Below are 22,591 nucleotides of genomic sequence, written 5' to 3'. Positions count from 1 at the left end.
CGCTTATCCTACACAGGATCATGTTGAGTGTGAAGCTGGGGACACTCTGGACGGAGTGTCAACCCATCTCAGGGCAAAATCACACACATTACACATCCATTCACACACTACGGACAATTTGGAAATGCCAATCAGCCTACAATGCAAGTCTTTAGAATGAGGGAGGAAACCGGAGTACCCAGAGGAAACCGGAATACCCAGAGGAAACCCCCGAAGCACGGGAAGAACATGCAAACTCCGCGCACACAGGGCAGAGTGCCCAACCCCGGAGATGTGAGACAAATGTTCTAACCACTAAGCCACTGTGCCCCCACAAGAACAACAACAACAACAACAATATATTATTATCAATAATAATAACAACATAATAACAACAACAACAATAATGATAATAATAATACTAATATCAATAATAATAATAATACTAATAATAAACACACCAAATCAATCTCCCATTTCATGTGAGATCCGCTCTGTCTTTAGCCATTTTTAAATCTTCTCTTAAAACTTATTTTATTATTTGTCTCATGATATTTAATGTTATGCTATATGATGTTATGTCTTTGAATTTGCTTTAGAAATAAAATTTGACATTATTATTATTATTATTATTATTATTATTATTATTATTATTATTATTAGTAGTAGTAGTAGTAGTAGTAGTAGTAGTAGTATATGTTATCTACCCTAATAAATGCATGTAGAAATCTTTGTATTTGTTACAGTGTTAACCATGAGACTTGGGCATATAAACGGCAGGGGCGGGGCGCCGGACAGTTAGGCGCATGCGCAGTAGCGATCCGTTACAAACCACTGCACCGCGCAGTAACCGCTAAACCCAGCAGCGCTAGTCTGGGATTTTGACAGGAGGCGTTACGTAGGTTACATTGGGAACAGTACAGTAAGTAATTACAGAATACAGTACAGTAAGTAATTACAGAATATTTATTTTGTCTAATTGTTGTTTATGTGCTAAAAACGCGCTTAGGCTATTTTCGCGGTTGGGCCTTTGTGGCTGTGTTAGTGTCTGAGTGTCCAGTCAGTGAACACGGCGGTTACAGTGACGCCGCGGCCTGTCACCATGAAGACCTTTATTTTTATTTTTAGTGAGCCAGCATGACATTTAATCCAGTCACCATGTTCTAAGTAAAAGTTAGCATTAAAATAAGAGCTGTGTGAAGCTTTTCAGACGACAGTGTCGGTGTGGGCCTGCGGGCTGTGTGAAGGCTCGCTGTAATCTCTCTCTCTCTCTCTCTCTCTCTCTCTCTCTCTCTCTCTCTCTCTCTCTCTCTCTCTGTGTGCATATTTACTGACTCAGCTAGCTGATAAATATCACGTTGCTGTTATTGTCTTTAAATCTACCACAGTTATTATGATGTCTGCCCTCTAGAACAGTACGTGTTTACAGTAAATATGCACACAGAAGCAGAAGCCATTCGTGTCCCATCGCAGAGATACTGTAAAGGTAACACAAGAACTCAGGACAACGTGTTTCGACTCAATTTCATATTAATTCCATACTTTCTCTTTTGTCATTGTAAATATACATCATCAAAATAAACTACAGTCACATGGGCTTTTCTCTACGAGTCAATCGTACTGCGCGTGCAGTGGGGCCAAATCAAATCACATGTTAAACATCTGCAGATTCCACTCACATCTGCACTGCATGTCAGGATTGCCCATCCAACATGGCACAGGGAACCACTGATCTGCGGACACTACAGATAAAGGTGTTATAAAGGTGATGATGTTTTTAGGGCAGCACAGAGTCAAATGTATTGGCCTGGACAGAGCAGGTCCATTTCACTGACCCCATCAGTACACATATGCTCCATGATCTGTTTAAACGTGTAAACAGAGTAATATTTTATCTGTTTTATGAGTGACCCATTTCTATATTTTCCTACTAGCAAACACATCAATCCCAAGGCGAGATTATTTCCAGGCTACTCTGTTTTGAGTTGTTGATGTTTTGATTAAAACCCATTCTATTCAAGGGACTGGTCAAACAGGCTAGTAACTACGGTACACACTCTTAAAAATAACACATCACATGTTCTTTTTGGGGCGCATGGTGGCTTAGTGGTTAGCACGTTCGCCTCACACCTCCAAGGTCGGGGGCTCGATTCCCACCGGCTTTGTGTGTGCGGAGTTTGCATGTTCTCCCCGTGCTGCGGGTACTCCGGGTACTCCGGTTTCCTCCCCCAGTCCAAAGACATGCGTGGTAGGCTGATTGGCATGTCCAAAGTGTCTGTAGCGTATGAATGTGTGTGTGAGTGTGCCCTGTGATGGATTTGTACCCTGCCTTGTGCCCGATTCAAACGTTGCTTCAAACATTGTGCAAACTGAAGGCTGTGAAAAAAGGTATTAAATGTATCTATGTGGGCTATGCTGTACTTCAAAGAACAAGTTAAATCACTATATTAAAAAAGCAAAACAAAAGCACAAACTAAGTGTTAACTGATAAGAAGGTTGAATGTTCTGCAGTAACACACATTCACTCATCTGAACACAGTAACATTACTTTATTCTGTAAATGTTTGACACTTCTTTACATTTATATACGATTACATGTTCTAACCCCATTACAGTTACTGCTCTCATAAAAAAACACAATTACTTTAGTTTCCAAATATCACTAAATATAGCATCAAACAACATTTTTGATCAAAATGAATATTTTAGTCAGTTATTGCACTTCCTTTATATTGCGTGCTGTTTGATTGATGCGTGGACTTGCGCTAATTCAGTGAAGTTTAATGGAGACTCGCTCGCTGTCAGGACGAGTCTTTATGTAAAATGGAAATACTGGCGTGAATTTCTAACATTTAGAATACATGTGTTGTATTCATGGAAATGTGTGAAGTTATTCACAATGACATCACAGACCCGACTAATCCATAATGAAATTCCTCGTCGGATTATTTCAGTGATCGATTATTATTGATTTTATCTATTAATTGTTGTAGCCCTAGTGGTTTATAGTTTTCCCCCTACAATTATGCTAAAATGCCATTTGTTTGTATGTTAAACTTCTACTAAAATGGTCACAAAATAAACAAACAGTTGCATGAAATTCAGGTGACTTTTTATTAAAATCATTTAAACATTTGACAGATGTAAGAATTGGAGTTGATGCATCTTCTTACAAATCTCATATTTTCCAACTGGGAAGACAGGAGTCTCACTCCCTTTTTTTTGAAAAGCTGTAAAAGAGTGAAAAAAGAGCAAAATTGTGTTACAGAATCCCAAACTGTGTAATTTTGGAAATGTGACCTCAATAAAATGGTGCTGCATACTCACCAGGAAAATCTAGCTAACTTGCGAATACTTAATTTTCAGCCTTTAGCACCTAATTACCTTCTGTAACCCCCAACCCCTATTTTTGTCATGTTAACCTTGTGAAGATCTTTTGGACTCGATTACTGAGCTAGCTAAGTTCTGATAGCCACTGACCATCTGCACCTGTTAACCAGCATTAACATTCACCGAATACATGCAGAAACACAGGTCTAACCCATTCTCCTAATGCTAATTACTACAACTTGCCTTGTCCAAAACACTTGCTAAATGTAAGTAACATTAACCCACTGTCTGTATTACATCATGGTGAATAGCTGTAATGCTGCGTTATCATTCACTTTCAAAAAGGTAATGAGAATGTCTAATATTACCACAAGCAGCATGCTCAAGTTGATATCAACTCGATTGAGCATTTAGGTTAGTATCACTCATCACTAACTAACCATAACTTGGAGCCTCAGATAAGATGTGGACACAGAGAGTTATAGAATAACCTCAGTCCATATTTCACAGCCAACATAAAAACATGACTCTAGTAGTGTAATGCCAGCACTGAGGAAGCAGTACATGATATTCTCTTTTGAAGCCGTTGCGATACATAAATTTAATTATCACTCGCCGAGTTACTGTTTTCCAATGAATACATTTTCGAGAGCTCCCTGCCCAAATGTCATAAACTCGGCCAGGCATTTTCAGCAGCATTAACGCTAAATAGTGATGAACGCTAATTTACCGGTGGTCATTTCGTTTTCTCGCCTCTGGATTCGACTCCGCGGTCACAATCAAAAGGTCAAGAGGCGAGTTTAGAGTTGGACGATGACGTCAGCAGCCCAGTCCGCAACGTGATTGGACAATAATTTAACACATTGGTTGGTCACTTGTGTGACCCCCCCCCCCCCCTTTTTAACACATTTCTTGGATAATTTAACACAACGTGTTGAAATAGTAAGAGCACAATAAGTGTGTAGGATCTTAACATGTCCTTTTTGAGAGTGCAGGGTGTCCCAGAAGTCTCCATATGTAGGGGACTATGTTTGCCAGCACCACATCAGTTGTGCCTCTGTCAGTGGCTGTTCTTGGACATCCACGTCTCGGTTGGTCTGAAAATGTTCCAGTCTTTTTGAATTTGTTAATACGTTTGGCAGCAGTGTTGTGTGTCATGCGCTTGCCATGTTTCCTGTTAAAGTTCAGAGTTCATCGCAACCTTGCGGCAGCTTCCCGATCCAGCCATGAGAACGATTTCAATACGTTCTTCTTATGTCAGAGGCATTCTTAAAGGCTATCTGAAAAAATATATATACATAAACTAAGTATGAAAAATTTTGGAAGACATTTTGCTAAAAAAAAAAAAAAAAAGAAGTGTTAATTTCCTCTGTGTATGGAGCCATCTGGGACACCCTGTATAATAACCTTGATAATGATGAGTTGTGATTTCCACCAGCACTTAAGCACAACAAAAATAGAAAACCACAGAAGTTTTATTCTTTTTTACAGACTGTGCCTTGTTCATTCATTCACTTTGGAAGCACACGGTTCGTCTGCAAAGCCAGTAAATGTGATTACTTTTTGCATCAGAGAGCTGAAGCAAACTGGCTTTCATTAATAACCACAGAATTACCAAGCACACCTTTATAGCAAAGCCAGAGACACCCGTCTGCATGTGATGATAAAGGCTTCGGACCGTGCTTCAATATTTGATGTGTTGGGCTTGAGAATGGGATTGGATTTCCACCGCTCTAAATAAATAAATAGATAGATAGATAGATAGATAGATAGATAAATACATACATACATACATACATACATACATACATACATAAATAAATAAATAGATAAATAAATAAGAAAGAAAGAAAGAAAGAAAGAGACCCCCTGGCTATGCTTCACTGACCCCAGGACTTCCCTGGACTCCACTTTGAGAACCCCTGGTACAGATCAAAGATTATTGAACAGGTTGGATGAAACAGATGTGTCCAGGTTACTTGGTAACTTTTTTTTAAATGCTAAAGAATCCCAATTTAATCTGGAAGCATTAACTTCGCAGTGAGGATTGTGATGTGCTTGCTTTCCTTACTCTGTGATGATTCAACACTGTAGATAAGCAAGGATGTGGAGGAGCTGAGCACTATGCTGTTTAGTGTTTTTTTTTTTTTTAAACCTATTACATAAAATTCAACTTTATTCAATTTAATAATGAAGGTGTTGTACTGTGTTTCTGCCTTCTTTATAACAAACACCATGTTTTGCTGAGAGAGCCTGAAATAAAACCTGATCAATTTACTTTCTCCCTGTAACATTGCACATGATTGATCAGTATTAATTACCTAAATGACAGCATTCAGTTACTCCTGCCTGCCGTACAGATCGTTTGACTTTATGTTCATGTTGGACTGGCCACTTTTCACTGTTTGGACAGTCAGACATAATAATAACAACAACTGTTTTTACATAATTTCCTCCATGTAAGGAATGGCGGTGAATGTATACTCCACATCTGTAACCAACGAGAACCTGAGTCGACATGACATGCTGGCATGGGTGAATGACTCTCTCCAGCTCAGCTACACCAAAATAGAACAGCTATGTTCAGGTGAGTCTCACCATGTTCATCACTAAACAGACAGACAATTTCACCTTAGCTATATTCAGTCCTGGTCATTGTCCCCCCCCAAATTTCCCAGGTTTCACAAACTCATTTGGATCAGAGAACTTTTGACTGATGTTTGTTCACCAGATAAAAATGGCACTCCGTACTTAAGCATAATGAAATCCTAATGAACAAGGTCAACATTTTTTGCATTTTTGTTTATCTATAGGTGCAGCATATTGTCAGTTCATGGACATGTTATTCCCAGGGTGTATTTTTCTAAAGAAGGTGAAATTCCAAGCCAAGCTGGAACACGAGTATATACACAATTTCAAAGTTCTTCAGGCAGCTTTCAAGAGGATGAGTGTGGACAAAGTTAGTGTGTTTTCATTGTTTTAAATATTAATTTTTGTGCCATATCAGTTAGCAAGGCTTTTTTGTTCAGCAATGTCTTATAATGTATTAAAAGTCCTTTTTTTATTATTGCTTTAACCACTTATGCAATATAAATATGCAGACAGTGCTGTGAAAAAGTATTTCTTCTAATTTCTTCTGTTTTTGTGTATATTTCATACTAAATAGTTTTAGATCTTCAAACGAAATACAACATAAAACAAAGGCAACCTGAGTAAACACACAATACAGTTTTTATTTTTATTATTTTCTTATTGAAGCCAAAAAAAGTTATCCAACACAAATCACCCATGTGAAAAATTAACTGCCCCCTTAAACCTTAAACTTAAAATCTGGTTGTGCCACCTTTAGCAGCAATAACTGCAACTTCCAATAACTGGAGATAAGTCTTTCACAGCACTGTGGTGGAAATTTGGTCCACTCTTCTTTGCAGAACTGCTTTAGTTCAGCCACATTGGAGGGTTTTCGAGCATGAACTGCCTGTTTAAGGTCCTGCCACAGCATCTCAACTGGGTTCGTCATCACTAGGCCGCTCCAAAACTTTAATTTACCTTTTATTTAATTTACCAGAGGTGGATTTACTCCTATGCTTTGGATTATTGTTTGAGTTTCAAATTATAGACCGAAGACCGTATATTGTCCTTTAAGAATATCTGGTAGAGAACAGAATTCACGTTTTCCTCAATTATTGCAAGTTGCCCAGGCCCTGAAGCAGCAAAGCATCCCCACACCATCACACTACCACCACCATGCTTGACCGTATGTTTGATGTTCTTTTAATTGTATTCAGTGTTTGGGTTACACCAGATGCAATGGAACCCCTGTCTTCCACACAGTTCCACTGTCGACTCATCAGTCCGCAGAAAATTCTCCAAAAAACGTTTGACGATCATCACGTTGTGTTTTGGCAAAATTCAGACAAGCCTTAATGTTCTTTTGGGTTAGCAGTGGTTTTCTCCTCACCACTCTTCCATGGATGCCCTTTTTGCTTAGTGTCTTTTGATAGTGGAGTCATGAACAGTGACATTTATTGATATAAGAGAGGCCTGTAGATCCTTTGATGTTGTCCTTGGCTCTTTTGTGATTTGCTGCATGAGCCATTGCTGTCCTCTTGGAGGAATTTTGGAAGGTCAGACATTTCTGGGAAGGTTCCCTACTGTGCCGAGTTTTTCCATTTGGAGATCACGACTCTCACTGTGGTCCTTTCGTGTCCCAGAGACTTTGAAATAGCTTTGTAACCCTTCTCAGACTGATGCATTTAATTCACCTTCTTCCTCATCATTTCTGGAATTTCTTTAAACTTTGGCATAGTGTGGTTGCCTTTGTTTTATCTTAGATTTTGTTTTAATTTCTGAAACAATTTAGGATGAGATATACACAAAAACAGAAGAAAGCAGAAAAAATAAATACTTTTTCACAGCACTGTAACACTGTATGGGAATTCTGTAATAGTGATTACCTTACATTTAATTAATTTAATTACATTTGATTACGTATCTAACAGTTTTATACATCAAGTGTCTGTACATTGTGCTCTGCTTAGTTTATTGAAAAACTGATAATTTAAAATGTTGGTATCAGTTTTCAGGCAGTGAGTGTCAACATGTCTTCAAGTTTATACGTCAAACTCAGTTATCCAGACTCAATATTATGAGATGTTCAGAACGACCCGAATGACTTGTCTATTTGTAATTATTTTTCCTGTTTATTACACGATCAGATAATCCCAGTGGAAAAGCTTGTAAAGGGGAAGTTCCAAGACAACTTTGAATTCGTCCAGTGGTTCAAGAAATTCTTTGACGCCAACTACGACGGAAAAGAGTATGATCCTCTTCAAGCTAGACAGGGCCAAGACATCGCTCCTCCCCCGAATCCAGGTGAACCCTTTTTCTACAAACCCAAGAGAACTGGTCCAGGTAACCCCATAATTCTACTGCACCTCTGCTGCATCCATCGCTAAGCTTCTACCCTGCAAGTGGCCATTTTGTGCACGGTCTTGGGAATGATTGCGCCATGCTCTAGCTTCCATAAAAGTAAACTGTGTGAAATTGCAACTTGTGGTGAAATATTCAGCTCAGTGCCATTGGGAAAACTCTCAAAGCAAACATGTGACTAACTAAGCAAAGTTGCACATTGATGGCTACTGGTTTAAATGATGTATAGTCTGAACTCAGATTATTCTCATGCACTACAAGGATCCCTGTGTCTTATTTACCCAACAATCCAAGAAATACAATCTGGAAATTGTTCATTGTTTTGATGTCAGTAAGTACTATGAAAATATTAAAATTGAGCTATATAGTTAAAAAAAAAATATATTATGCAATTTTGGAGTCAATAATAGGACAACAAATATGAAAAGTGACCTGCAAATTAAATATGGTTAACAATTGCTGTGATGTCATTGGGCCAGATGGGAAATGTGTCCACAATTCAGTCTCTAATAACATCTTTTCATAATGATGTGACTTTGGTTAAACATGCCCAAAAAGATCACATTTTACAGAGTTTCTGTTCCTATTTGAGTTTAACCAATGTTACAGATTTAACAAAATGTCTGTACAACGGCTTTAGACTAGAAGGCTGATCTTACGCAGGCTTTAAACACCAGATTTAACCTAGCACATCATTAAATGTTGCTACTTCTGCATACTTAAAGTACATCAGCTTACTGCATGAAACATGTTTTTCTTTGAATAGCTTGCTGATAATAAGCATATGGCTCATCACTGAAGTTGTTTTAATTTCAGGGCCACAGAGAACATCGCCAACAGTACCCAAAAACATGCCCACGCCACAGAGGGTGATGAACATGACTGTCAGGAAGAACCCCAATCTTACTCGGAATGGAGGTGGCGATGCTGAGATCATGGAGCTTAATCAACAGGTAGAGTCACTGGGACGGTAAGGAAGTCTTAATCTGCCTTCCAGTGTTTCACATGTATTGGGTGATGTATAATTGGTTTTTTTTTTAAAATAATTCTACACAATTGTAAATCTATCTTTATGAACTGATACTTTGCCTATTTATCTCAGCCTACTACTTGAACGGACAAGTGAACTCTTTTCTATAGTCATAGTGTAGCAAATGATTGCCCCTCCTGGTCTAGTGGCTAGAATCCTGCGCTCTCAGGGGAGCAGCCAAAAGAAAATGATGATGATGATGATGATGATATTGATTACTGTATGTCCAATATTCTAATTATAGGTTCAGAACTGTTTGGCCTGTTTTTAATGACCTATATTCCTCAGAATAGATCTACCTCTGCCTGCCCTCTATCGGTAGTAAAAGAAGTCGTCCTTCCCGTTTTTTTTCTTTCTGTTTCCTTTGTAAAGTTAATGGAACTGAAGTTAACTGTAGACGGTCTGGAGAAAGAAAGAGATTTCTACTTCAGCAAACTGCGAGACATTGAGCTGATCTGCCAGGAACACGAGAATGAGAACAACCCCATCCTCTCTAGGATAATTGACATCCTTTATGCCACAGAGGTATGCCTGGCTATTCCCAACCCCAGTGTATATTAGAATGGATGGATGTGTGGATAATGATTTGTTAATAGTCGAATGAGTATGCCTTACCCTGCGTTCACACTAGCAAGACAAAGCAAACAGATGACCCATTCGTTTTATATGTATGTGCGTAACACTGAGCCATGATTTTAGTAACAGCAGCAAGTGACAAAGCGACAGTGTGACATTTGAATTGGGATTTCATGCAAATTATGTATGACACAGTGAAGCAGCAAATCCAAACAATTGGCTCACAAGTTTCCTCAGGACCAATCCTGTGGTGCATATAGTCTGACACTTCTTCAGTTCCCTGCTCACAACTTGTAATCATTACCTGTAATTAGTTCCCATTTACAGACTGATGCCCAAAATACAACCATGACTCTCATTATGTGTATAGAGATAAAGAAATGAAAGCTTGGAAGGAAGTAGCAGAGATGTTAATGCCTCTGGTGAGTGTATGTATTTAGCTGGTACAATTAGCTTGCTTTGTTACTATTGTTCCTCATTGTAACTAACAAAATGCGGGACAGTTCAGAAGCGCTAACATGCCCACAAGAGACAAGCTACAGGCAACATGTGCAACTTGCTAGTGTGAATGTAAGGTTAGAAATCGAGAGACACGAGAATAAACTCTAAAAATGGCATGTTTCTCGGGATGCAGGAAGGATTTGCAGCACCAGAAGATGAGGAAATAGATGAGCAGGCCCACTTGGACCAGGATGAATACTGAGTGCTCCCTTACCTTCCCATCCCTTCCTCCCTCCGTTCCTCCCTTTCCATGTCCCCATTCTCTTGCCCCTCTACCCTCTCCTCTGCCTTCACTTTGGAATTACTCCCCCACTGCACGCTGTTGATATCTCCTCCATTACCTCTGTATCTATGGATGCCCCGTATGTACTAAGTATCTGTTTGTCTACTCCTACTACAGTTCATGCACTACACCTCAGAGGCCCAGTACTACCCACTTCACCCCCAGACAATAGCATCAGCAGTGATATATCCTAGTCATCTCAGCATGTTTTTCATTACTACACGGAGAATGAACAGGAAAAAGGAATCAGACGCTGAGGGTAGCACAATGGACTTAACACAGTAAATGTTATGATGAGAAAGTATTTTTGAAGAAAAAGAAAAAAAAGAAAAAGGATGCTGCCTGGAATGCAGTTATTTGCCTTAGATCTCCTGCATATTTTGTCATCGCTCTGTACTTGCTCTGTTCATTAAGGTTATTCTACAAAATATTAATGTTACTGACAGGCTAGCACAAGAACAATTAAAAATACTGTGAATTAAATAAGTCTGCCACATTTGGATTTGCTATTTTGGGTCTTTTTGGATAAAGCAATTACAAAGATATAATAAAGGAAGTGTAGGAAGACAAAAGAAAAAAAAAAGAGAAGGACGTTTTAAAAAAAATTATAAAGAAACCAAACTCAAAGAATGTAACACATTGCCCTTCTACCATCTAGTTAGTTACTGCATATCTAATGGGAGCATGTAAATGTAATACATGTATAGTGAATGAGTGATATATTTTTTTTAAAGGACCTTTGATTCAGTTTGATTGATTCAATACTGCTCAAACAGTTTCAAATAATAAAACTACTGTTGGAATGCAAAGTGGTATTTGGTACTAATCAATCAGAACAAGGACACTACTGATCAACTGGCATTTAATTGAAGTTTTGCTGCTAATTTTACTGCATTTCTGTATCTTATTTTATTATTTATTTTATTCTGCTATTGAATAGCATGAGCTGTGTTTTTGTGACTGTGTTTTATGTTAGGAGTTAAGGCCCAGATGTAAAGGAACTGAATGCTGTTTGCTAGAAGCATTGTGCTGGCTTTGCAGTCTGAAAGTCTGAATCCTCACCCATCTGCATCACTCATACTTGTTTTGTCTACATTTTAAAAAATGGACATGATAGTGTTTGCCTAAATTGTTTTGCATTTTATTGAGTAAATAAACAGTTGTAAAAATGTATGTCTCTGAGCCTGTTGTTATGCATTTTAGTTTAGTGGCTTCATAACTGAAGACCAGAAAATCTCTGGGTTTTAAATACTATTAAGGAATCATAGCTATTCCTTGCACATTGTACAGACGATGCAATCTGCTATACATAAAAATATACTTAACTTAATTTGACTACATTAACGGACAATGTAATTTAATAATCCTTAGGATATAAGCATTTAATTGATGACTTGGCTATACTACAGTACATACACTTAAATGTAACTAGCAAGCGCTTTTGGACGCGCATGCGCACAAGAGTGTTGCAATGCTAAGTTGGCACCATGGACCGTACGTAAGTACATAACGTTATACACTTACTGAGCACTTTATTAGGAACACCTCTACAGCTATTCATTCATGCAGAGCCAAAAGACCAGGCTACGTTTTTTCCAATCTTCAACTGAACAGTTTTGGTGAGCCTGTGCCCGCTGCAGCCTCAGCTTTCTGTTGATATTCACTCGTGTACTTAAACTACGGAAGCCCTAAGCAGCCATGCATTATACATGCCTTAGGGCTTCCGTAACGTAACGGCTGTCGAGTACACAGAAAAATTAAGTCGAGATCACAAGAAAATTACAACTTCTGTTATGTCGAGATCACCACAAAATTAAGGCGAGGTTTTAAAATTAAAACAAACAAAAAAATTATTAGGGCTTCCGTATTTCTTGGTTTTTGCAATCGAGAAAATTATTTGAATGAATCGACCACATCTTTTAGCAAGACTTGAATCAGAGTCGACAAGAAACTTCCTAGAATCGAACAGCACCAGTTAGGGCTGATAAAGCTAATTTGTTTAACTTGATTGGGCTTTTCATTTTGCGCATGCGCAATGAACACAAGGCGCGCGCACAGATGAATAGTGATCCTAAAAAATTGTCGGTCCTGTTGAGCGTTCAAGGTAGAGTTTGAACGGAGAAAATAATGTTAACTAACCTGTTGGAACTTAGTTAAAGCTGGTAAGGTTTGCAAATAATACAAAATTGATGCTTCAGGAAGTGACTAAAAAGGTTTGTGCTAAGAAGGTAACAGGCAGAGTTTGTGTTTTTTTTTTCCTGTGAAGATAGTGCTAGTTGAAATACATTAGATATGGTTAGAATTTGAAACTCATTAGGGGGTCTCACTTTCTTATTTTCAACCACTTACTTATGTTTTAAGATATAAGAAATACAATTTAAATTGTATTAGGACCACCATAAATTAACAATTGACATGTTGGATAAATCTAACCTCCCTCACAACACTATAACCACTTTTACCTCCTAAAAAAAAAAATATCTCCAACCTCAAAATTAAATTGAAGTACAGATTGCACAGACTGTTATGACTGTGGAGTGGAGGAGTGGGACATTGTGTGTTTGTGTTTTTCCTTTTAAAAAATGTTTCTCTGTACTGTAGTGAGCCCTCACCAAGCATGCCACATATCCTAGAAGAGAGGAACAGTGTTAAATTGTCCTTTAACCAGTGCACACCTCCATCACAAGGTGTTGTCCTTAAAAAGCGTCGCTTCCGGCATACTCTTCTGTCTGCTAGGAGTAAGAATACAAAAAGGTTGGCTATGTTTTTTTTTTTTTTAATTATTATTTTTTTAAGCGTATAATAAATGATTTCAGATTAAATAGGAACCCACAATTTTTCAGCAATGACAATGACGAGATGGAAAATCCTGAGACGAACTCATTACCTCTCATGGATGAAGCGGGTAAGTTTGTCTTTTACGTTCCAAATATACGCACCCATTGCTGATCTTGTAAGAATTCCTTTACTATTTGTGTTGTATTTGAAAGAAGCACATGCAAGACCACTGATGCATCTTTAAAAGAGAGATATCGTTACAAAAGGCAACAGTGAAGTTCACATATTATTTTTCTGTTGGTTTTTAGGGTGATGTATAACTTTGCAAATTAAAAATCCTGCTCTGTAGTGTACTGTTTTGGAAAATGTGAACATGTTTGTGCTGTGTCTTGTGGACTAGCTGATCAAGAATTTGTAGAGTAGGTGAGGATGGCGATATAGCCTGTGGTTGGGTCAAATTTCTGAATAACATTGACCTTTTTATAACACAGGCCCGGTTGTTAAACCTAAGAGTTCCAACTCGGAAGAACCGACATCTTATGTGGGTGCACAGCCTCTGCTCAGAGTTTCACGAAAATATCGCATGAGGGACCAGGTACAGTACTATGAACCATGAAAAATGGTTTTAGAATGCATTGTTTTTTGTTTTTTTTGCTTCCGGTCTAAGCAACAATCATTATTGTTATCATTTAACTATTAATTTGCTTCCTTATGTCATGTATTATGATGAACATGTGTGTTTCTTTGCAGTATGGATACCTTTTGGAAAAAAAAGAACACATGGCAAGGGCACCAGCCTCCGCCACATTGTTACCTGCATCACGTATGGAAGGGTGTAGCAAGCTTACTCTCAATGTCAGACGTCTCAAACTTGGAACACTAAACATGATTTTCAGAGGGCCTGTCACAGTGAGTCTTTGGCCTTTTTGGATTTTAAGGCTTTTCTCACTGCAACGTCTTGAGTTACTGTTTGTGTGGAGTTTCTGTGCACAATCAGTGTTTGTATAGGTTTCCTTTGTGTACCTCCATCTTCCACCCACTTCCTAAAAACATACTGGCAGCTGGAATGGCTAAGCTAAATTGCTCTTATGTGTGATTGTGTGTGTTGCCTTGTAATGGAATCCTATCCAGGGTGTATTGTTGAATCACACCTGTTGTTCCCGGGATATGATAGTTCTAATTTACCCAGTTACCCAAGAAGAATTAATTCATGTTCATTCCTAGTACAGTGTGTGTTTTGTGCAAAGAAATGGCCAACCACTAACCGGTCTGTGTTTCTGTTTCAGTTTTCAGTGGATTATATTGAGATTACAAATGAAGGTAAGAGCCACATTGCGGATAGTGTAATGTGGATATTGGTTTGCCTACTATGGCAGTTGAGCATTCTTATAGTCTTCTCTCATCACTTGGTAATGAATACATTTTCCCTTAATCAGTTCTGCCCTTGATTTAAGGTTAAAAGGGACTATTGAACATTTATTATTATTATTATTATTATTAATTCTGTATGCACCCCGTAGCCTCTCGTTTAAAATTTAAAAAGCCTCTCTGACCTGTCTCATCCTTATTTATTTATGTATGTATGTATGTATTTATTTAATAAACAGTGCGAATTGAGGCATTAGAGCTCACCAGCTGTGAATGGTGCAAGGGATATCACCTGCCTGCTCTGTTTCTGCAAATGACTGATGCAGCATGTTGCCGTCTCAGAGAGCAGCTTGCCGTGTCTACAGATATGGGGACGTGGGATGGCTGTCAGAGCACTAGTCAGTAGCCGAAAGTCTTTTCACACTTTAGTTTCTGTTGTGTTTCTGCTCCATATATTGGTCTGTCATATAGTTCCATCATATCATATTGTTATTTTTTGGCACAAATAATAAGCCTATTGTGAAGTGACACCTTTTTTGTTTTGTTTTTTTGATTACTCTGATTTTTCCATTCTTTTCTTGGTGCACGGAAACGTATTCTTGCTTGTGGTCATCGCCCTAATGCTACAGATGCAGTAGCTGGTGATTTACTTTATATAAAAAAATTTGTTTTTAAAAACTGGCGCATTTCTTTAAAAGCCACAATAGCAGCTTGGCCAAAATCAGTGTAATTATGACCATTTTCAGAAAATTATTCTTTTTCTCTGACAGATCAACAAGAAAAATACCTCCTCATTATCTTTGAGCGTGTGCCAACGGTGGTGGAGGAGGCTACACTAGAAGAAATATTCACAGAAATTGGCAAGCTTAAGAATTTAAGTATCTTAGTCAAACTCACATGTGAGGAAGCCAATGACAGACTAATGGCACATAAACATTCTAAGGTGAGTTGTCATGGAAGTGTGAGCTTGCTACTTTTAAAGAATTTATTCCTTTATTTTTGCAAGCAAGAGCTATTATTAGTACCGTGACCAAGTGTAAGAAGTCTATATATTTTTAGTGGAACCTTAGACAATTTACAAGATTTTAATAACAGGAGGGCTGGGTATTGTGACTAATTTGGTGATTTGATTCTTTTTTATCTGGTTTCAATTCAGTATTGATTAGTTATCAATACTTCATTTAAAATGTTAGTTTTGCAGGCATGGAATCCATGTTTTAATATAAATGCTGGTAACGGAAACACTCCTACTTAGCTATATTACAGAAATACACATTAATAGGGCCCTCACAATTGTTTAATTACTTTTTACTTTGAGTAACAAACAAACAAGAAATCATAAATGTGCATGGCATGCACACAAGGTAACTGCACTTACGCACATCAACTGCACAATGCACATTACTGTAATAATAATTTTAAAAAATTGTAAATGTGTAACTGAAATTCATTAACAGCTTGAAACATGGCAATAAAAACGTTTGCAAAATTCAAAACGTGAAAAATGGCAACATCTTCAGGACGAGAGGCGAACTACAGATAATATTCACATCCTCTCAAGTAAAGCACACGCATTAATAATCGATTCAGGGATTTCACCTTTATCGATATCGCTTCATTAAATTGAAGATCGATTAAAATCGGAGAATTGACATCTTTTACCCAGCTCTATAATATACAGTATATTTATTTTCTTTGTGTTGGGATTAGGAATTATTCTCAGGCCCCTTCTCTCCCACTAATGTTCAGAATGAGGTAACAACCCTGAGTGTCCCAGACAGTGAAGCTGATGATGATGACCTGATGGCCTGCCCATCCTCACACACTCAATTAACCAAAGCGTGAGTGGTTTTAGTTGATCTCATTACTTTGATGTGCTTCTGGTAGCAGCTCTAGAGGCTTTTGTTTTCTAGACTGGTCATGTACCCACCTCCCCCAGCTAAGGGTGGCTTTTCCATCACCACGGAAGACCTCTGTTGTCTTGATGAAGGCGAATTCCTAAATGATGTGATTATGGATTTCTATTTGAAGTAAGTGCTAACTCTAATGGAGGGGTGTGTGTGTGTGTATATATATATATATATATATATATAAAAAGAAGAAATTGTATACTGTGTATTTTGGATGTGTCTCAGATATTTGGTCTGTGAGACGTTAGAGGAGGAGGATGCCAACAGGTATCATGTGTTCAGCTCCTTCTTCTACAAGAGTCTCACTCAGAATGACATGCAGGAGGATCCAGATAGTACAAGTTTATCGTAAGTCTGAAATCTATAGTCCGTACTAGGGCTGCAACTAACGATTATTTTCATAATCAATTAGTTGGCCGATTATTATTATTTTTCTCCCCCCTCGATTAATCAGATGGGGGAAACTTTCAGGTTAGTAAAAAAAACGGTTGTTCTTTTTGTGACGCTATTACCTTTCTAAAATACATACACTAGACCAGTGGTTCTCAACCTTTTGTGAGCTTTGGACCCCTAGCATATTTCGAACAACCCGCAAGGTCCCTCTCGCTCCACAACAATTATAGGCTGTATATTTAACAGTCATTTCTATATATGTTGCTTTATTTTATTAATATTAAACATTAATAATATTAACATTAAAATTTAATTCAAACATTTCAAGATTTTATTTTTTACATTTAATTGTTGGTGTGACATTTAATTTGACTCTGAATTATCCTTTGTTTATTTTATCCATCAACGCAACACTTGAACTCTACCACTCATAGGTTTTTGCAAATTTTCATTTCATTTGTAAAAAATTTCAAATAAATCCATCAATTAACGATATTTGCGAATAACCAAATTGATTGATTATTTTTGAAACATCTAATTTTAATGTTTTTATACATTTAACAAAAAATATATACATAATATTATTTAAACATTTTAAAAACTTTCCTCCGGACCCCCTGCAATTACACCATTGACCACTAGGGGTCCGCGAACCCCGGTTGAGAAACACTGCACTAGCCGGGTAGTGCATAGTGAAAATGTATTGTACATCATTTGGGACACAAGTTTAGTATTTACTCTCCGGAGCGTGTTTTCCGTACAGGAGTAACTTAATGAGTAAAATTCCCCCATGCCGCGTGCAGACCAACTAATCGATAATGAGATTCGTTGACAACGATTTTCATAATCGATTATTACCGATTTTTATCGATTAGTTGTTGCAGCTCCAGTCCGAACGATTATTTGATACTTATGTGTCCTCAAATATTACGTTGGCCAATTTCTCCACAGCATTCAAGAGAGGAGGCATAAACGGGTGAGAACCTGGACCAGGCATTTGGATCTTTTCAAGAAGGACTTCATTTTTGTCCCGATTAATCAGTCGTGAGTTCTGCTTTTCCTGATATAATGTTTAATATCAGTCTCGGATGTGATGTAGAATTTTGAATCATTTATTAAATATTAGCTAATTCAGATTTTATCTCAGGGCTCACTGGTACCTGGCTGTTATCTGCTTCCCGGGCCGAGCTTCACAATGCTCCATCGTGGATCCTTGTGAGAATAAGAAGGATGAGAACTCGATAGTATTTATTTCCAGCTCACCGTTTTCAAACCCCATGTCACTTTTCTACAATCACCAAACATCTGAGCAGGTTTCCAAGTGGAGTGAATCTGAAGGTAACAAACTCCGTGCTGATCGGTTATTCAATCTCTACTAGGGATGTGCCACAGGTATTTGAACACCCAGAAGTGACATTGCACACTCGGCACGTATAACGTATAAACGTATAAATTTTCTATTTGATTGTCATATTAAATATGCTTTTATTCCCCTCTCATAGCAAGGTAACCAAATATCCATCGTCATCTCTTACAGATATCCAAATAATAAAAATGTGGCAAAAGGCACATCCCTAGCCTGGCTGGGTTTATTTCCAGTGACAGCAAATTGTTTAAAAATATAACTCTAGCAGGTGACCTACTCCACATTAGTCACATTGAAATGTGTCAATCAGAATAAAGTAACCTCTATCCTTAAGTAAATAACATGCAGTACCCAAGCTGTGCATTGATTATGTGGTAATCTGTCAGTATACAGTACATTCTGACACGTATGCAAACCAACACTGTTGAAAAGGTGAAACATTACACTCCTCTTTACATGGTGTTTGTTCTAGGTGTGATGGATGAGGGGTTCTGTCTTGTTTCAGATGATGACCTAGATGAGCAGGTTTGGTCAAAGTCTTCTGGGCTTCATAGGTGCGAACCGATATCAGTTTGTCATGCTATTAGTAATTTTTAAATACTTTTTTTGTAGTGTAATGGAAGCAGCAGATATGCATTCAAAATAAGTGATACTACTTATAAACCGTGAGTATGACACTCGGGTCTCTTGCCTATGACGTACCTTTCAGTTCCAAATCAGGATTTTATCTTTTTAAAAACACTTGCACTGCAGATTACTTTTGGCATACTAGTCATCTTGGTTTGTGTTTATCATGTATCTGTAGGCCCTGTATTCTCATTATGGATTCTCTCAGCTGTGGTGCCAAACCTACAGTGGTGCAAGTACTACAAGAGTAAGTATTTTCAAGTAATCTAATCGATTATCTGCATTGCTTTCGTAAATTTTTGTTAAAATTTTTTTTTAATTCCACGCCTGCCTGCTTGCAAAAGAATTCTGGCCCGAGTACCCAATATTTTCTAATGAATGCCTGTCGTGTTTTCTCTCTCTCTCTCTCCATATATGTATATATATATATGTGTGTGTGTGTGTGTGTGTGAGTGTGTGTGTGTGTGTGTGTGTATAATATAAATAAAATATGCACGCAATGGAAAAAATCATGCAGACACAGGTTGCGATAATATTCAAACGTCAGAATGAAGAAAGAAAACGTGTGATCTATGTGACTTTGATCGTGTTATGGTTGTTGGTGCCAGATGGGCTGGTTTGGGAATTTTAGAAACTGCACAGAATGGTGCAAAAAACAGAAAACTGCCAGATTTGTTTGAGCTGCCAAGGATATAGTAATAATTCCTTAGATTTTATATAGTGCTTTACATTGTATGGGGGAGAAATCTCCTCAACCACCACCAGTGTGTAGCATTCACCTGGATGAGGCAGCTAGTGCGCCAAAATGCCCACAACACACCAGTTATTGATGGAGAGGAGAGTGATGTAGCCAATTCAGGGCTGGAGATGATTATTAGGGGGCCATTGGTGGATTTTTAATTACAAAGGTCTCATCTGAAAGACAGTGCTGTTTTTACAGTACAGGGCATTAGGACCCACACACGGACCACATGGTGAGCATCCCCTGCTGGCCTCCCAAATACCACTTCCAGCAGCAACCTTAGTTTTCCACAGGAGGTCTCTCATCCTGGTGCAGTGGGAAACCAGGCGAGAGCTGCAGGATGATCTGGTTGGTAACTCATAATCACTCTTTATAACCATGGTGAGCAGAAAAGCATCTCAGCATGCACAAAACATCAGACCTTGAGGTGGATGGGCTACAACAGCAGAAGACAACATTGGGTTCCACTCCTGTCAGGCAAGAACAGGTATTTGAGGCTATCATGAGCACAGACTCTCCCAAACTGGACAGTTGAAGATTAGGAGGGAAAAACCCAGCTGGTCTTTTACAAAGTCTTCAGTGTCCAGTCTCTGTGAGTCTGTGCTCATGATAGTCTCAAATACCTGTTCTTGCCTGACAGTAGTGGACCCCAGTGTATGTGAACATCCTAGGGGATCAGCAGTTTCTGAAATACTCAAACCAGCCCATCTGGCACCAACGACCATGCCACGATCAAATTTAAACAGATCACACACTTTCCCCATTCTGATGTTTGATGTGTACATTAACTGTGCTGCTGTACTGCTGCCACATGAATGGCTGATTTATAACTTCATGAATGTGTGGTTATACAAGTATTCCTAATAAAGTGAATGGCGAGTGTATACATGTACAAATGATTTGTATTCCTGTGTATTTATGTGTCGTAAATAAAAAGGTATTTGGCGATGGAGTGGCGAGTGAGAAAGGGCTCGTTGTGGAGTTTTGGGAAACAACCCATGAGGGGATGGAGTGTGCAAGTCCCACAGCAGGATAATCATACTGATTGTGGAGTTTATGTTTTGCAGTATGTGGAAAGCTTTATCACAGTAAGTATGTAACACATTTAATTTGGTGTCGAGCAGCTTGAGTATTAAAGGTGTGACCTGTAGACTCAGTCAGCAAAATGTGTCTTGAATGAATAACGCTGTATGCAATAAGTAGTATTTCAGTTTCTTTGAAGGTCTGTTTTTTTTTATTTTTTTTTATTTTTTTTATTTATATATATATATATATTATTTCCAGAACCCACCAAGGACTTTCAATCCTGCCATGGATCTGAGGGACTGGTTTCCACAGAAGCTTGTGAAAAAAAAGAGGGAAAGAATCAAAAGGCTTATTTTTAGGCTCCACCAGCAACAGCAAGCTGAATTAGGAGAATGAGCGCCTCCTAGAGATTCTCTTCGATAATTCAAACCTAACTCCAATTCAGGCACTTAGCCCAGCTTTCAAATGTCTGTTATGATCGAATGCTTTTTGTTTTCTGTATTTAGACAAAGAACACATTTGTTTGTAAATATTGTGTAAACAGTATATAGCAAAATAAAGTATTTAATGAAACCTATTTTGTTTGTTTATATATTTTCACATTTCCCTTATACCATGGTTCAGTTGTTCATGTGTGCTTATTTGTACTTTGTGAAAGCATGCTAAAGTTAATAAGACAGTAGACCATGTCGTCCACCTGCTCTGTACTTAAACCAACACATGGAATGTGTTGTAACTTGGGGCAAATGTATCAGTCAGGATTCACTGTAACTAGTATTCCTGGTATTTTTAACAGATGTACAGTTGTGCCCAGAAGTTTGCATACCCCTTGCAGAGTCTGCAAAATCTTAATACTGTTAACAAAATAAAAGGGATCAGGGGCGTGTAAACCTTTTGAACAGCATGATCGGTGTAAATTGTTAGTGTTTTGTCTTCTGGGAGATGTAACAATCTTATTTAGTGTCTGAAGGGCAGTACTAAATGGGGGGGGGGGGGGGGCACTGTATTTATATAAAACAAAAAACAAAAAAAAAAACAATTTTACACTGATTATCCTGTTCAAAAGTTTAACCCCCCTGGCTCTTAATGTATTGTGTTGCCTTCTTGAGCATCAGTGAATGTTTGCACCTTTGGTAATAGTTGTGTACGAGTCCCTCAGTCGTCCTCAGTGTGAAAAGACAGATCTCAACATCATATAGCCGCTGTTGGAAAGGGGTCAAATATGAAAAAGTAAAGAATGTGCAGGACCTGGAGGATTTTTCTGAAGAACAGTGGGCAGTTTAACTGCTCAGAACAAACAAAGGACTCCTGAACAACTATCACAAAACATAAACACAGTCGTTGTTCATCCAGGTAATGATGCACAATATTAAGAATAAAGGGTATGTAAACTTTTGAACGGTAATTTTATTTTTTATATAAATTCAGCTATTATCTTGTGGACTATATGTAAACATCCGTTATATGAAATAGCTTAGTCAGGACAGTACTAATTAAAAAAAACAAAACAAGGGATTTTTAATGATCCTCTTATTTTGTTAACAGTATTAAGATTTAGCAGATTCCGCAAGGGGTATGCAAACTTTTGGGCACAACTGTATATGAATGTTCATTTATTGTGTTCACATTGTAACTTCTATCTGTGTGCAGCTACAGAATTACTTGATGGGTTAATACACGTTCTTAACTCGCATCTTCTAAGACTAGCATTTAGCATCTGTTGTGAGTTGATAAATTATAAATATCAGTG

At 38.0% G+C, this 22,591-nt stretch overlaps 2 protein-coding genes across 17 annotated transcripts; both read left to right on the top strand.

The window, feature by feature from the left end:
• Positions 1 to 794: 794 nt before the first annotated feature.
• mapre3a (microtubule-associated protein, RP/EB family, member 3a) lies at positions 795 to 11,804 on the top strand. Of its 5 annotated transcripts, none has more exons than XM_017476905.3 (7): positions 795 to 901; positions 5,774 to 5,896; positions 6,123 to 6,268; positions 8,028 to 8,223; positions 9,058 to 9,194; positions 9,644 to 9,796; positions 10,482 to 11,804. In XM_017476905.3, exons 2-7 carry the CDS (start codon positions 5,776 to 5,778, stop codon positions 10,548 to 10,550), a joined length of 822 nt encoding a protein of 273 aa, XP_017332394.1. In that variant the 5' UTR covers positions 795 to 901; positions 5,774 to 5,775; the 3' UTR covers positions 10,551 to 11,804. The 5 variants fall into 5 exon arrangements, with proteins under 5 accessions (XP_017332394.1, XP_017332396.1, XP_053538616.1 ...); XM_017476907.3 differs by having other exon boundaries at positions 796 to 926; XM_053682641.1 differs by lacking the exons at positions 795 to 901; positions 10,482 to 11,804 and adding an exon at positions 936 to 1,465 and having other exon boundaries at positions 9,058 to 9,211; positions 9,644 to 9,780.
• Positions 11,805 to 12,048: 244 nt separating this feature from the next.
• On the top strand, positions 12,049 to 21,418 carry senp6b (SUMO specific peptidase 6b). 12 transcript variants are annotated; one of them, XM_053682820.1, is made up of 18 exons: positions 12,049 to 12,129; positions 13,233 to 13,385; positions 13,475 to 13,536; positions 13,901 to 14,004; positions 14,160 to 14,318; positions 14,696 to 14,729; positions 15,017 to 15,175; positions 15,548 to 15,720; positions 16,488 to 16,618; positions 16,691 to 16,807; positions 16,913 to 17,035; positions 18,032 to 18,124; positions 18,228 to 18,418; positions 18,919 to 18,971; positions 19,059 to 19,111; positions 19,252 to 19,320; positions 20,753 to 20,903; positions 21,100 to 21,418. In XM_053682820.1, exons 1-18 carry the CDS (start codon positions 12,119 to 12,121, stop codon positions 21,235 to 21,237), a joined length of 1,974 nt encoding a protein of 657 aa, XP_053538795.1. In that variant the 5' UTR covers positions 12,049 to 12,118; the 3' UTR covers positions 21,238 to 21,418. The 12 variants fall into 12 exon arrangements, with proteins under 12 accessions (XP_053538795.1, XP_053538792.1, XP_053538800.1 ...); XM_053682817.1 differs by having other exon boundaries at positions 12,085 to 12,125; XM_053682815.1 differs by lacking the exon at positions 12,049 to 12,129 and adding an exon at positions 12,148 to 12,250 and having other exon boundaries at positions 15,557 to 15,720.
• Positions 21,419 to 22,591: the final 1,173 nt, after the last annotated feature.

This window comes from Ictalurus punctatus, chromosome 9 (genome assembly GCF_001660625.3).
Source record: "Ictalurus punctatus breed USDA103 chromosome 9, Coco_2.0, whole genome shotgun sequence".
NCBI lineage: Eukaryota > Metazoa > Chordata > Actinopteri > Siluriformes > Ictaluridae > Ictalurus > Ictalurus punctatus.
This window is presented reverse-complemented; position numbering and strand designations above follow the sequence as displayed.